Source organism: Musca domestica, unplaced genomic scaffold (genome assembly GCF_030504385.1).
Source record: "Musca domestica strain aabys unplaced genomic scaffold, Musca_domestica.polishedcontigs.V.1.1 42, whole genome shotgun sequence".
Taxonomy (NCBI): Eukaryota; Metazoa; Arthropoda; class Insecta; order Diptera; family Muscidae; genus Musca; species Musca domestica.
In genome coordinates, this window is record NW_026712329.1 from 2,853,324 (window position 1) to 2,866,456 (window position 13,133).

Sequence of the window (13,133 nt, forward strand, 5' to 3'; positions counted from 1 at the left end):
CGATGGTGCTGAGTCCTGTTGGAATGTCTAAGGTCTGCGGCCAAAATGTTTGCGTGCCCAAGGCTTTAATACACCCTCCAGAATGTTTTCGATCATTTTGTTTGTTTACAAACTGCTGGACAACGAATGTTTTCCCATCGGAGAAAACCAAAGCACTTCGGCCCAGCGAAGCAACTCTTTAGCTCTTTTGAGTCTATTTTCTATTTTCACTATTCTGGAATTTCAATGGTTTTACGCCGAGCTCAATTTTCAATATTTGCCGAATAGAATATTGCTATATGTTCAGCTCACAAGCCATTTTTCGGCCACTGCGACGTGGGTTTCGATCAAGCCCACTTCCGTTCACTTCCTTGACGTCGGGCTACGCTACCAGTGTCACGGTAACGAGCTTGGGTACGAGAAACAAAAGATTTATTCACATTTAAATGCTGGATTGCTCTAACGAAATCACACTAACACGCTTGAATTCCATCACGAATAACGTTTTTTCTGGAAAACTCTAACCAAAATGCTTTTGTACGCTTGTAAACAATATAATGAGCTTTCACTGGAGTAATTTTAACAGCAGTCGGACTAGTGGCTTGGAAATGACAGCAGTCTGAAGTTGGTTGCAATTTTCTCATCTCACCCTGCATAGTGTTTTTAATTCAGCCTGGCTCGAATTTGTACAGAGTGTGAAACTCACTCCAATTCGATCAAGTGCGCTGCTGGGAGCCTCGATGCGCTCGATGTCGCTCGAATATGAGTGAGCTTATTTTCCTCGTTTTTGAGTGGGAACAAAATTCATTTAAAATCGAGCAGATTTTACTCTTGCCGAACACTCTTTTAGGCTTATATCGTGCCGTTGTTGTATTTTTGTGTATGTGTTCTCATCTTTCCCCAACCCTTTTTTGTTAGAAATGGAAAAGTATTTTTTTTATAACATTCATAACTTTGCTAGCCGTTACAATACAATTCAGGTAGAACGCTTTGTTGGACCTTAAAATAAAATTTATAACAACAAGTTAAGGAGTATTCATCGGTTTTGCCGATAGATTGATACCCTCAGGCTTTATCCGTTTATTTCAAATATATTTCGACATGTTTTATTATTGTTCAAAATTTTGATCCTCTATAGGAGAGCTACCGATGCGGTAGAACAATGTTGTCTATTTCGATTATGGCCTTAGTTTGATATAATCATTGGAACTGACAGCTTTGGACAATGTGTATACATTTTTTGAAAATGCTCAAATTTTTTGTAAATTCTCAAATTTTGTATTTCGCAAGTTATGGGTGTTATAATTATTCAAAAATTTGACTTTTGTGGAGAGGAACCAGAAAAATTGTGTAGTATTAGGTTTTTTCAAGTTGTCTAATGTTGGTTTATTCAAAACATTGATCCGCTGTGAGGGAGGTATCAGAACAAGTTCGTTCCATCCGTGCCTCATACCCGATCTTGTGTTGGTAGAGATATTGAAAGTGCAAAATTTGAAGACAGGTAGGACTCATATTTCCCATTTTGTAATTATTATGCAAAATGCTGAACTTTTGTGTGGGAGGTATTAGAAGAAGTGAGCCGATATATTCCATCTTATTCAAAATATTGACCTTAGTGGAGGAGGTTCCTGAAGGTGTGAGCCGGTATATCCTTTTTTCGCACCTTATCTCGTGATGGTTAATATATTGAAATGTGAGAAATTTAAAGAAAATCTAATGCATATTTCGCATTTTATGAGTGTTTTAGATACTCAAATTTTTGACCCTTTGTGGGGAAGGTATTCAAAGGAGTGATCCGATATCCGATTGTTTTGGTAAAAAAATTGGGAAGTCCAAAGTTTTAAAATAATCGGATACTTATATCGCATTTTATGAGCGTTTTGGTTATTCAAAATGTTGACCCTTTGTGGGGAGGTACCAGAAGGGATGGTCCACTTTGATCCATTTTTACACCCGATTTTGCAATGGTAAAAATATTGGTATGTGTGAAATTTGAAGAAAGTCTGCATTAAAAATCGCATTTTATGAACCTTTTAGATATTCCAAATTTGTGGGGGAGGTACTAGAAGGGGTAGTCCGATCTTGTACATTCTCGCATCCAATCTTGAGGTAATGCAAATATCACGATTTGAAAAGTTTGAACAAAATCAGACTATCCGTTTTCTTCCCATGCGTTAAAAATGTTGAAATTTTATGGGGGATGTACCAAAAGCAGTTGACCGATCTTCCCCATCTCAGAACTCGATCTAAGATTGACAAAAATATTGCGATGTACCAAGTTTGGATCAAAACGGATATTCCCTTCTAGCCATATGGCTGAGGGTATAAAAAACCCCGCAACACCTTAAAATACAATTTATAAAAAATAATACAATAACTTAAAACAACCAACGTTAATAATTGGTTTTCAAGGACTAGCAGAACTATTACGTATTTCTTTTAGTAACGAGCCAGTCTTTTAAATGCAATTTTAAAATATCTTCAATTATAAATGTCATTATCTTTGAAATGGAAATAATGTTGGTTGTAAGTTTCTTACAAGTTTTTGAAAATAAATATGAAAAATATATTGAAATAATATGCAATAGTTGTAGCTCAGTCACGTCCATAGCTGAGCCACTAAATCTATAACCCATTCCAATTTCTACAACATGTCCAAATATTTATTTGTTCATATCCCTTATGCCAATTATTTTGGAATTTTCCACTCTTTCATAACTCATAAATACAACCATTTATATTTTCCGTTCTTTTTCCATTTTCCAGGAAAACTAAATATATAAATCAACATTGACGTCCATTAATCAACAAAAGACTTGGGGAACGTAGCTCAACTTAACTATAAATCAAACTAGAAACTGGATAAATATTCACCACCAAACACAGCCATTCGGCTAAAACAAGAACAACAACAGCAACAGATCCAGCCATCATTTGCAGCAACGATACTGGAGAAGAAGCCCAACAGCAACAACAACAATAACAACATTCCCTGACATTCATTCGCCTGGCACTAAACTTCAGCACATTGTCCACCACATCGGATTTTCGGAAACGATTAACAACGTCCTTTATGGTTCATTAAATTGCCAAAGGAAAAACACCAAATCCTTGCCTTTCGTACTATTTGACGGACATCCTTCTAACAGAGATATCTTCCGAACGATTTACACCCACATCTAAACAACAGCAGCAGCAACAACAACAGAAACAGCAGCTGTGACAACGACAACAACTTGCCATCAGCAACAGCAGAAGCCATCACCACACCAACTACTAGCTACTGCCAGCATAGGAAGAGCAACTGAGAGTCAAGGTGTTGCCACCGTTGTTGTTGGTTTTGTTGGCAATCAAGGTCCCGGCGCTGTCATCATGGAGGGGCCAGAGGTGACATTTCTATTCCAATTTGGCAGTGTGCGCGATGCAGTGTCGGTAGCTGCCAATGTTTTAACATTGAAAAAGCTCAAGGATTTGGCATGTGAATTCATCAACACGAAGGTAAGTTCCCCGGATGTCTGTATGTATGTATGTGTGTGTGTATGTTGGTATCCGTATAAAGTTTGTGTAATTGTTTGTGTAGCCTTTTTTTTTAGTATTTTGTTTGTTTGTATGTAGGTATGTATCTCCATGAAAATGTGAGTTGTTTGTCTTGCTTTATACGTGTGTGTGTGTAGCATATCCTTGTTATAGTGCAAAGGATTGCTGGCATTGATGTTGCTAACAGAAAAGTCTATAAGTAAACAAAGTTCAAGCAAATATTAGCTTATTTGACTTCGTCTTCCTCGTCTGTTACGCCCGTAACTGCTGTCATGGGGCCAATGGAAAAATGAAAAAAGACAAACAGAGCAGTTAATTACTATGAATTTATACAAAATACACGGGAAAGAGAGGTGAGAATGACAATTGTGCGCAATGTGTGACGAAAGAGGACTGAAATTTAGACCTTGTATAGTTTATTTTTTCTTAGACGGGAAAGCCGAAGGGGTTCTTCTGATAGGCGAAAGAACTCAAAAGAGTTTTTTGTTAGACTAGAGAACTGTATGGCGTCTGAAGGAAGTACTTTTGGCTGAAAAGCTGAAATAATATTTTTAGACTCACTGAAGTGAGTTTTTAGATGAAGGAAGTTTTTTTTGTCGATAAGCTTAAGGAAGCCCTTTTTTAACGACGGAGAATTTTTAGACAAGCTGAAGAGGGAATTTTACAAAAAGGCTCAGGATCTCTTCTCGAGCTGAAGGGAGTCTTTCTAGACTAGCTAAAGGGAGTATTTTTAGGCGAGCTGATGGAAGTCAATCATGATGAGCCGATGGAGTATTTCCAGACGAGCTAAAGCGAGTCTCTATAGATGAGCTGAAAAAATCTCTCTTGACGAGTTCATGATCCGTCTCTACAGTCGACGATTAGTGTCTCTTGACGAGCGGAAGAGATTCTCTCTAGACTAGTTGAAGGAAATTTCTCCATCGAGTTTAAGGGAGTCTCTCTAGACGCCCTAAAGGAAGTCAATCTTGACGAGCTGTTGAAGCATGTCTATATACAAGCTGAAGAGCCGTCTCTCTAGACGTGCTAAAGAAGGTATCTCTTGACGAGCTGAAGAGCCGTCTCTCTAGACGTGCTAAAGGAAGTTTTTCTTGACGAGCTAAAGAGATTTTCGGTAGACAAGCCGAAGAAAGTCTCTCTTGAAGGCCCATCTCTACAGACGAAGACTAGTATAAACTAGCTGAAGGAGGACTTTTAAGAATGGCTCAAGGCTCTAAAGACGAGCTAAAAGGGCTCTCTCTAGACTATTTTAAGGATGTCCCTCTATAATAGTTAAGGGGAGTATCTTTAGACTAGATTAAGGAAGTATATCTAGACCAGTTGAAGATATTCTCTCTAGAAGATCTGAAGGGAGTCTCGCTCCAGACGAGCTGAAGGGAATCTCTTTCTAGATGAGGTGAAGGAAGTCTCTTTCTAGACGAGCTAAAGGGAAGTGAGTCTTTACACACAGATTCTCTATAGACAACTAAAATTGTGTCTCCTAAGACGTGGAAGTAGCCTCCTTGGACGACTAGAAGGGTGTACTAGTAGATTTCCAGAAGAAAAAAAACAGTATAGAGATGACTTGAAGAGAGATTAATAAAAAGAAGAAAAACAACTCTTATTTATAGCCGAATAAAAAACCAGTTTTAAAATCGACTAAGTCATCCAGGAGGGAGATTTTAAAGACAGGAAATTTTCAGAGGAATTTTCATGGAAAACACCTATTTATTGCCGAACAAGAACAAGCTAAAAAGTATCAATCGGTTTTCCCGACAGATGTATACCCTCAGCCAATGTTTGATTATTTGGTTTCGAAGGAATAGGCCAATATTGTACAAACATATGATATTAATATTGCGACGTGCCAAGTTTCCACTATATTGGTTACTTCCTTCACTTTATGTGAGATATGTGATAATTTTTAAAAAAAATCGCTAACTTGTTTCGCAAGTTATGACAGATAATAATATTGAAAATGGTAACCCTTCTTGGGTGAGGTACCAGAAGAATTTCGCAGATATATATCATCTTTACAACAGATCTTGCATTTGCAAAAATTTTTGTATGTATGAAATTTGAAGAGAGTTGTGTGCCTATTTCGCCTTATTTGAGCGTTTTGTTTTTCAAAATCTTAAACCCTATATCTCCCACACATAGAAAATGTCTCCCAGGAAAAATGGTCTGATCTCTTCATATTTATTACAGATCTTGTGTTGATGGAAATATTGATGGAAATATGTACCAAGTCTGAAGGGAATCACATATTATTTTTTTTATTTTTAAACTTCGTGGATATTCAAAATTGTGGCCCTTTGATGGGGAGGTACCAGAAGGAGTTGTCCGATATATCCCAGCTTTACACCAGACCATGGGTTAATAAATATATTGTGATGTGTGAAATATGAAGGGAACCTGATGCTTATTTCAAATTTTATAATAGTTTTGGTTATTCAAAACTACGACCCTTTGTGGGGGAGGTACCAGAAGGAATGGTCCGAAAAATTGAAATTTGTCAAGTCCGAATGGAATCAGATCTTAATTTAACATTTTATGAGCTTCATAGATATTCAACAGATCAGAATACCAGAAGCAGTGGACTGATATAGATATTCAATACCAGAAGGAGTGGACCGATATGGTGCATTTTCGCACCTGACCTAGCAAAAAATCGGATTACCCTTCCCTTCCTTTCTTTCAGAAGGATTAGACCGATATTGCCAAATTGGATACTTCGGGATTCGGGAGTTATCGTGCGCGCCAGCCAGACAGACAGAAGTTTGCACCAAATTGGTTACTCCATTCGAGAGTTATCGTGCGCACCAGCCAGACAGATGGACGGACATCGCTAGATCGATTCCAAATGTCCTGAAACGGATTTGGTCTAAGGATACCTAGGGTCTAAAACCGTTACTTCGATAAGACATATTTTGGCCATATCAAATGATATACCCTTTGTGGATACCCTTTAGTAAACAAGTAAAAAACATTAAGTTCGGGCCGAACTTTTAATACCCTCCACCTTAGGGTAAAGGAAACATTAGACCTCATTATGACCCACTAATACCAATTTTTAGACAAATTTGTAAGAAAATATGGCAAAAACTAGCAAGGTACCCTTATATGTAGGCTATACCAAAACGTGGACCTATACAATGTTTCGCCACCGGAGCTAGAACCCATTATGACCAACAAATAACAATTTTTAGACAAATCCGTGAAAAAATGTGGCAAAAATCAATAAAATACCGAATATCGAGAGGTACCGTTATATGGGGGCTATACCAAAGTGTACACCTATACATACAATGTTTCGCCACACGAACTAGAACCCATTACGACCTACAAATACTAATTTGTAGACAAATTTGTGAACAAATGTGGTAAAAATATCAAAATACCGAATATTGGGATGTACCGTGATATGGGATCTATATCAAAACGTGGACCGATATACTTCATTTTCTATACCAACCATCCTAGATACAATAGAAGTTGTTCTGCTAAATTTTGACGCTCTACGTCAAATAATGTGGGCTGTATCGTGATTTCAACAGACAGACGGACAGATAGACAGACAGGCGGACATCGTTACATCGACTTAGAATTAAATGCTGATTATGTATATGTATACTTTATGGGGTCTACAAGGAACATTTAGGGATGTTACGAACGGAATGACAAAGTTAATATACCCTCCTTTCAAAGGTGAGGGGTATAAAAATATGTAACATTTCTGAGTTTAAGATATTGAAATTCATTTTTCATACCATCCCCCTTTTCACCCAACCTGATATACATAGTTATTGGATTTTCCACGTCTTCAAATGGTCTCCAAGCAATCTAATGATGCCTTTGATGTCAATTCATTTGTGAAATTGTTAGCGAGAATGGATTTTGTGGTTGTTGCTGTTGTTGGTGGTTGGATGGCATTTCCCATTAAACGCGTATAACTGGAATTAATTTCAATCTATATTATTCGCGGACATCTGTATCAGGAGGGTAATATAGTTTATTAGAAATTATGCTGTTATGCTTGCAGGTAGCAAAGTGGTTAGAAATATTTTGAAATACACAAATTTGAGTTGACTGCATTTAGTCGGGGATTAAGTGGTTGTACTACTAAAAATTTAGATCTCCAGAGGGTTCTTATCGAGATTCACTAAGATTTTTTTTTGGAATATGTAACAAAAAATAAAATTCCATTAAAATAATTATTCTTTCGAAAATAACTTTTCTAATTATTGGGAATTTTAAAACGATTAATTAGGTTCAGAAGAAGGGCCCACTTTCTATCCTACATACTACTTGCAGCCACGAGCTTCATTCCCCCCACGATTTCTACAAAGATCCCCCCTTCCTCAAGCTAAACAGTGGGTGCAGTAGACAATTTGAATATGACGCCTACGGCAATTGCGACTCAGAAATGATAACCCCGACCACCAACACTACCACCACCAGCAAATGAGTGGAACAAACAAACGAAGTGTCAATGAGTACAAATGTGCTCCTCGTCGACGTCTACGTTTAATTTCAAACACGCATTTACTTTGTAGTTATTGTTGTTGCTCACTTTGCCACATTTTTATGTCGCATGTCATCAATTCTCGTGGGCCCAGAAGATTGCCGTTGAACTAGGTACTAGGTGTTTGTTTATCAGTCAACTAACTACTTACTCTAACTGTCGCCAATAATGAAAAATGCTGATGGAAGAACAACATTGCCAGTGTGACAATCGTAAATAAATACGTGACAGACAAAAAATAAAAAACAATAAAAAATAGTACACTTGACATGCAATTATGTTTTCATATACGAAACAAGACAATTTCATTTCATTTATTTTAATCACTCTGACCCCTTATAGACACCTTGTCACGTACAGGACAACGGCTGAGCCAATGTTGCCCTTAAATATTTGATTTTGATTGAAGTCGACCAAAAAACCTATAAAAAGAACATATGAACATCTTTAAAGAGGGTTCAAACGGCTATGAACGGTCAGTTGGGGTACTAGGGAAGGTATGTGAACCCCATCTTTCCAATTCCATATAAATATAAGAGTTGAGTCATTGACTGACTAATTCATCATAGCCCAGACAAAATGACTGAAGCTAGAACCATGACATTTGGGATGAATATCATCTTTGTGGTAGTGGTGCGAAAAAGGGTTGAGTTTTTGGAAATTCGCACAAGTCAGGTATGAAAAGTTCTAAAATATAGTAAATAGTGTACGGATAAAGCTAAAATTCTGAAAGTTGGAAAAAGGGGTCATTGTTTTAAGTGAGTTTTGTAAGAAATTCAAACTTTAAGTGTATGAAAAGTACTAAAAGTTACTTATTTATTATCATGATGTGTTTTTAATTGATAAAGCTAAGATCTTGAAATTTTATATAGGAAACAAAGTTGGAAAGTACCATGGTAGAATAAAAAGGTAAGGTAGAGTTACCAGCTGATTACAATTTTTTTCTAAGTGTGCCCGATTTCTGTCAATTGTGTGTATGTATTTAATGTTTTGAAAAATGAAAACAAAATATTTTCAAAACCAATGATTGGCAGACACTTTTAATTAAAGCTATTAACCAGTTTAGCCATGAAATTGAACAGTTTGGATCATTTTTTGAGAGAAAATCCAGCCATTTAATTCATTTTTCGCGCTATTTAACTCATTTTAAAAATGAAGGAAAATATGAAAACAACTTGTATATAATTTTGAATTGGTCTGGCAGGAAGCGGACATATCCTCAGGGCTGTGTTTCTGTAGTTTTACGAAGCTGTTCTACCTCCATATTGTACCATGGAAATTACTGCCTGGTTTTGGAAATGCGTACTTCAGTGTACCAATCGTTACAAATGACATGGTTCTGGGTGAATGGATAAACGTGGCATGTTGAAATTTAATATAAATACGTCGTTCTGGAAATGATTGTACGCAAGAGTGCGAAAATTATTAAATTTGGTAAATAGTGTTGGAGAAGATCTGAAATTGTGCATTTTCGTACTATTACGAGTATCACTGTGAGTGTGTCGTTTTCAGATAAGGGGGTGGATTTGGAAATGTGTAGAATAAAGTGTACGAAAAGTACAAAATAGTACCAAATTTTGTATATAGAAATGGTCTAGAATTGTGATTTAAATGAATTTTGGTATAAGATCACAGTGGATGTGTCGGATTTAAACAATTGGAAATGTATAGAATATAGTGTACGGAAAAAATTGGTATAGAGTGTAGGAACATAAAATGTAGATTTATGTATTTTGGTAAGACGATCATAATGGGTGTGAAGGGCTTATACAATGGGATATATGGAAATACGTTCTTTATAGTATACGACTAGTACTGAACGGAACTCGATTTTAAAAGTAGTGTATTTCGAGTACTAGAAAAAGTAATAAATGTACCTTATCGAAGAAGTCAAGCAAGAATTTAACAATTTGTCATTAGGGTCACTGTCAGTGGGAAAGGGTGATATATGATGAGATTTTCCAAAATTCGTATTTCAATGGTATAGTATGGTATGGGGTGTAATGAGTCAGGATTTTTGGAAGTTCGCACTTCAAGACAACGATAAGTACCAGAAGGTACGAAATTGTAATTGTAACGTACCTAGTCGAAATAACGGTTTTAGACCCTAGATCTCTTTGGACCAAATACGTTTCAGAACATTTGGAGTCGATCTATCGATGTCCGTCCGTCCGTCTGTATATCTGGATATCTGGTGCGCACGATAACTCTCGAAGGGAGTATCCGATTTGGTCCAAAATTGGTACATCGTAATATTTTTGTCAAACTTAGATCGCCTTTGGAGATGGGCAATATCGGTTCACTCCTTCTGGTACCTCCACCACAAAAGGTCGAAATTTTCCAAAAAAAATATATTTTTTGCACAGAAAGAGAAAGGATAATCCGATTTTGCTTCAACTTTGCAAATCCTAATATTTGCGTTAACACTAGCCTTCTGGTACCTCACCCACAGCCTTCTGGTACCTCACCCACAGCCTTCTGGTACCTCACCCACAAAAAATATATTTTTTGCACAGAAAGGGAAAGGATAATCCGATTTTGCTTCAACTTTGCAAATCCTAATATTTGCGTTAACGCTAGGTCAGGTGTGAAAATGGATAATATCGGTCCACTCCTTCTGGTACCTCCATTACAAATGGTCAAAATTTTGGTCATAAAATGTGATGTAAGAGTCCGATTGTCTTCAAATTTCACACATCCCAATATTTATATCAACCCAAGGTCTGGTGTTAAGATGGAGTATATCGGTCCACTCCTTCTGGTACCTCCCCGCAAAAGGTCGTTTAATTATGTTAAACATTTTTACGACCATCTCAATTCCAGATACCAATAGAGGCCTCAACACCAAATTTGAAGAATCCAGGTCTATCCCTTCGTACCATTTAGTACTTTTCGTACAAATATAGGACGAATTTCCTCCGACACCATCAGTAACCTAAATATCATATTTCAGAATTTTATCTCAATTCCTTCACCCAATACCAAATATAGTACAATTCAGCACTTTTCATACAATTATAGTACAACCGCATCCATTTGATCAAGCTACACCTGAAAAGCGGCCTAATACCAAAATTGTAAAAAATATAGTACTATTTAGTACCTTTCGTGCACTTTTACAACACATTTCCAAAACTAATGTTAATTCTTAATGCAATACACTAAGTGTGATCATAATGACAATTTTTTAAGTTCAAGAAATATCAGTACCATTTAGAACCTTTCGTACTCTTGCTAAACGAATTTCCAACTCCAACTCTTTATCTCAATCCTACCCATCAGCAAAGACCCCAATACCAATATTTCAAATTACCAGTTTCTTACGGTCACACAAAACGGACTTGTACCAAATTTAATACCAATTAACACAGTCCGTACATTTCCAAAACCACATCCTAACAGCCAGTCAAATAATTCCGAATGGTACCAAATGTAGTGCATTTACGTGCGTTTCGTCCTTTTTGTGATAAAAAAATAGCGGTAACTCTGTTAAAGCACGCGACGCGAGTTCAAAACTCTGTCCAAGGAGATAAAACTGCAATGGCTTTTGCGGTTTTACTGCAGCAAAAATGTCAAAGGACCTACGTTTAGCAAAATGACAATGTGAAAAAGCTAACATTAAAATAATAGCCCACAATTTATGCGGTTAACACATGAGATAATAAACCAATTTAGTTAAAAACATTTCTTGTTTATCTAGGCGAGAACAAACGAGATGTCAAAGAACCTGTATAAAGTATAAAATAGGAAAGAAAAAAAAAAACAGAACAGAATTTTAAATCTTAAATTTAATGATAAAAAAAAAAAAAAACTGTAAATTCGGCCGGGCCAAACTTTGAATACCCTCCACCATCTGGTACAAATTTGGCAATTTTCAAAAAAAAAAAAATCCGAATGTAGCTCTTTAGGTCTTTACGACGACGTGGACCTGCAAAGGCAATTTTTGTCATAATCCATTACAATATTCAAAAGCGAAACTTGAGAAATAATCGTTGAATAATGTAGCCAAACTAATCAAAATACCGAATATAGGGAGGTACCATTATATGGGTTCTACACGAAGACGTGGATCTGCACAGATAATTTTCTGTCATAGGCTGTAGCATCCATTACGAACTTCAAGTACCAAATTTGAAACTATTGGGGTGCATAATGTTGCTAAATTTATCAAAATACCGAATATTGGGAGGTACCGTTATATGGGGGCGATGGGGACCTACACAGCCAATTTTCTGTCTTAGGCTGTAGTATTCATTTCGAACTTCAAACAATAAAATTTAAAAGAATTCCGGTAAATAATGTCGCTAAAATCATCAAAATACCGAATATGTGGAGGCTATACGAAGACGTGCACATGCACAGACAAATTTCTGCATTACACTGTAATAACCATTACAAACTTCAAACACCAACATTTGAAACAATACTGGTGAATAATGTCGCTAAAATCATCAAAATACCGAATATCGAGAGGTACCATAAAATGGGGGCTATACGAAGATGTGTACCTACATGGCCCATTTACGAACTTAACCTGCCTCCTGGCAAAATAAACATGTGTGCAAAATTTTAGCCTTCTATCTCAATTCGTTCAAAAGATAGCGTGATAACAACAGACGGACAGACAGACGGACATGACTAAATCAACTTTGATTTTTACTGTAATCAAGAATATATCTACTTTGTTGGGTTAGGAAGTATTTTTTCACGGTTTTTTTTCTCAATAATTACACTGGTCACTAGTAAACGATGGGAAATGTTGTGGTTCATAAATGTTCTACTGAAATTGATTTCAGGACATTTAGGGTTACATAGAACGTTTGGGTTTAATATATACACAAATCAATTGAATTATAGAAAGTACTGAAACCTTACCTACACTTTTCCCACCAAAATATGAAGGTTCACATTAAAAAGCAGCTCCGTGCTTTTCAAAGGAATCCATTAATAATTTTTAATTCAGAACCTTAAAAATTAACTACTCACGTTTTCTTCAAATTACCATTTCCAAATATTTGAAATTCTAAAATACACAAAAATATTTAAAAACTAACATCTTCTTCTCCCCACTAATCTTCCCGAAGATTTCCACCCAGATAGCATAAAGTGTTTATTT

At 36.4% G+C, this 13,133-nt stretch overlaps 1 protein-coding gene across 4 annotated transcripts in view; it reads left to right on the forward strand.

Annotated features, from left to right (window-relative positions):
* LOC101900464 (serine/threonine-protein kinase D3) overlaps positions 1-13,133 on the forward strand; it is a 74,389-nt gene that overhangs the window by 40,729 nt on the left and 20,527 nt on the right. For all 4 annotated transcript variants that reach the window (XM_059127052.1, XM_011297928.3, XM_059127053.1 and 1 more), the window contains one exon: positions 2,746-3,477. In XM_059127052.1, the coding sequence (XP_058983035.1) occupies positions 3,352-3,477 (126 nt within the window). In that variant the 5' untranslated portion in view covers positions 2,746-3,351. The remainder of the gene's footprint in view (positions 1-2,745; positions 3,478-13,133) is intronic.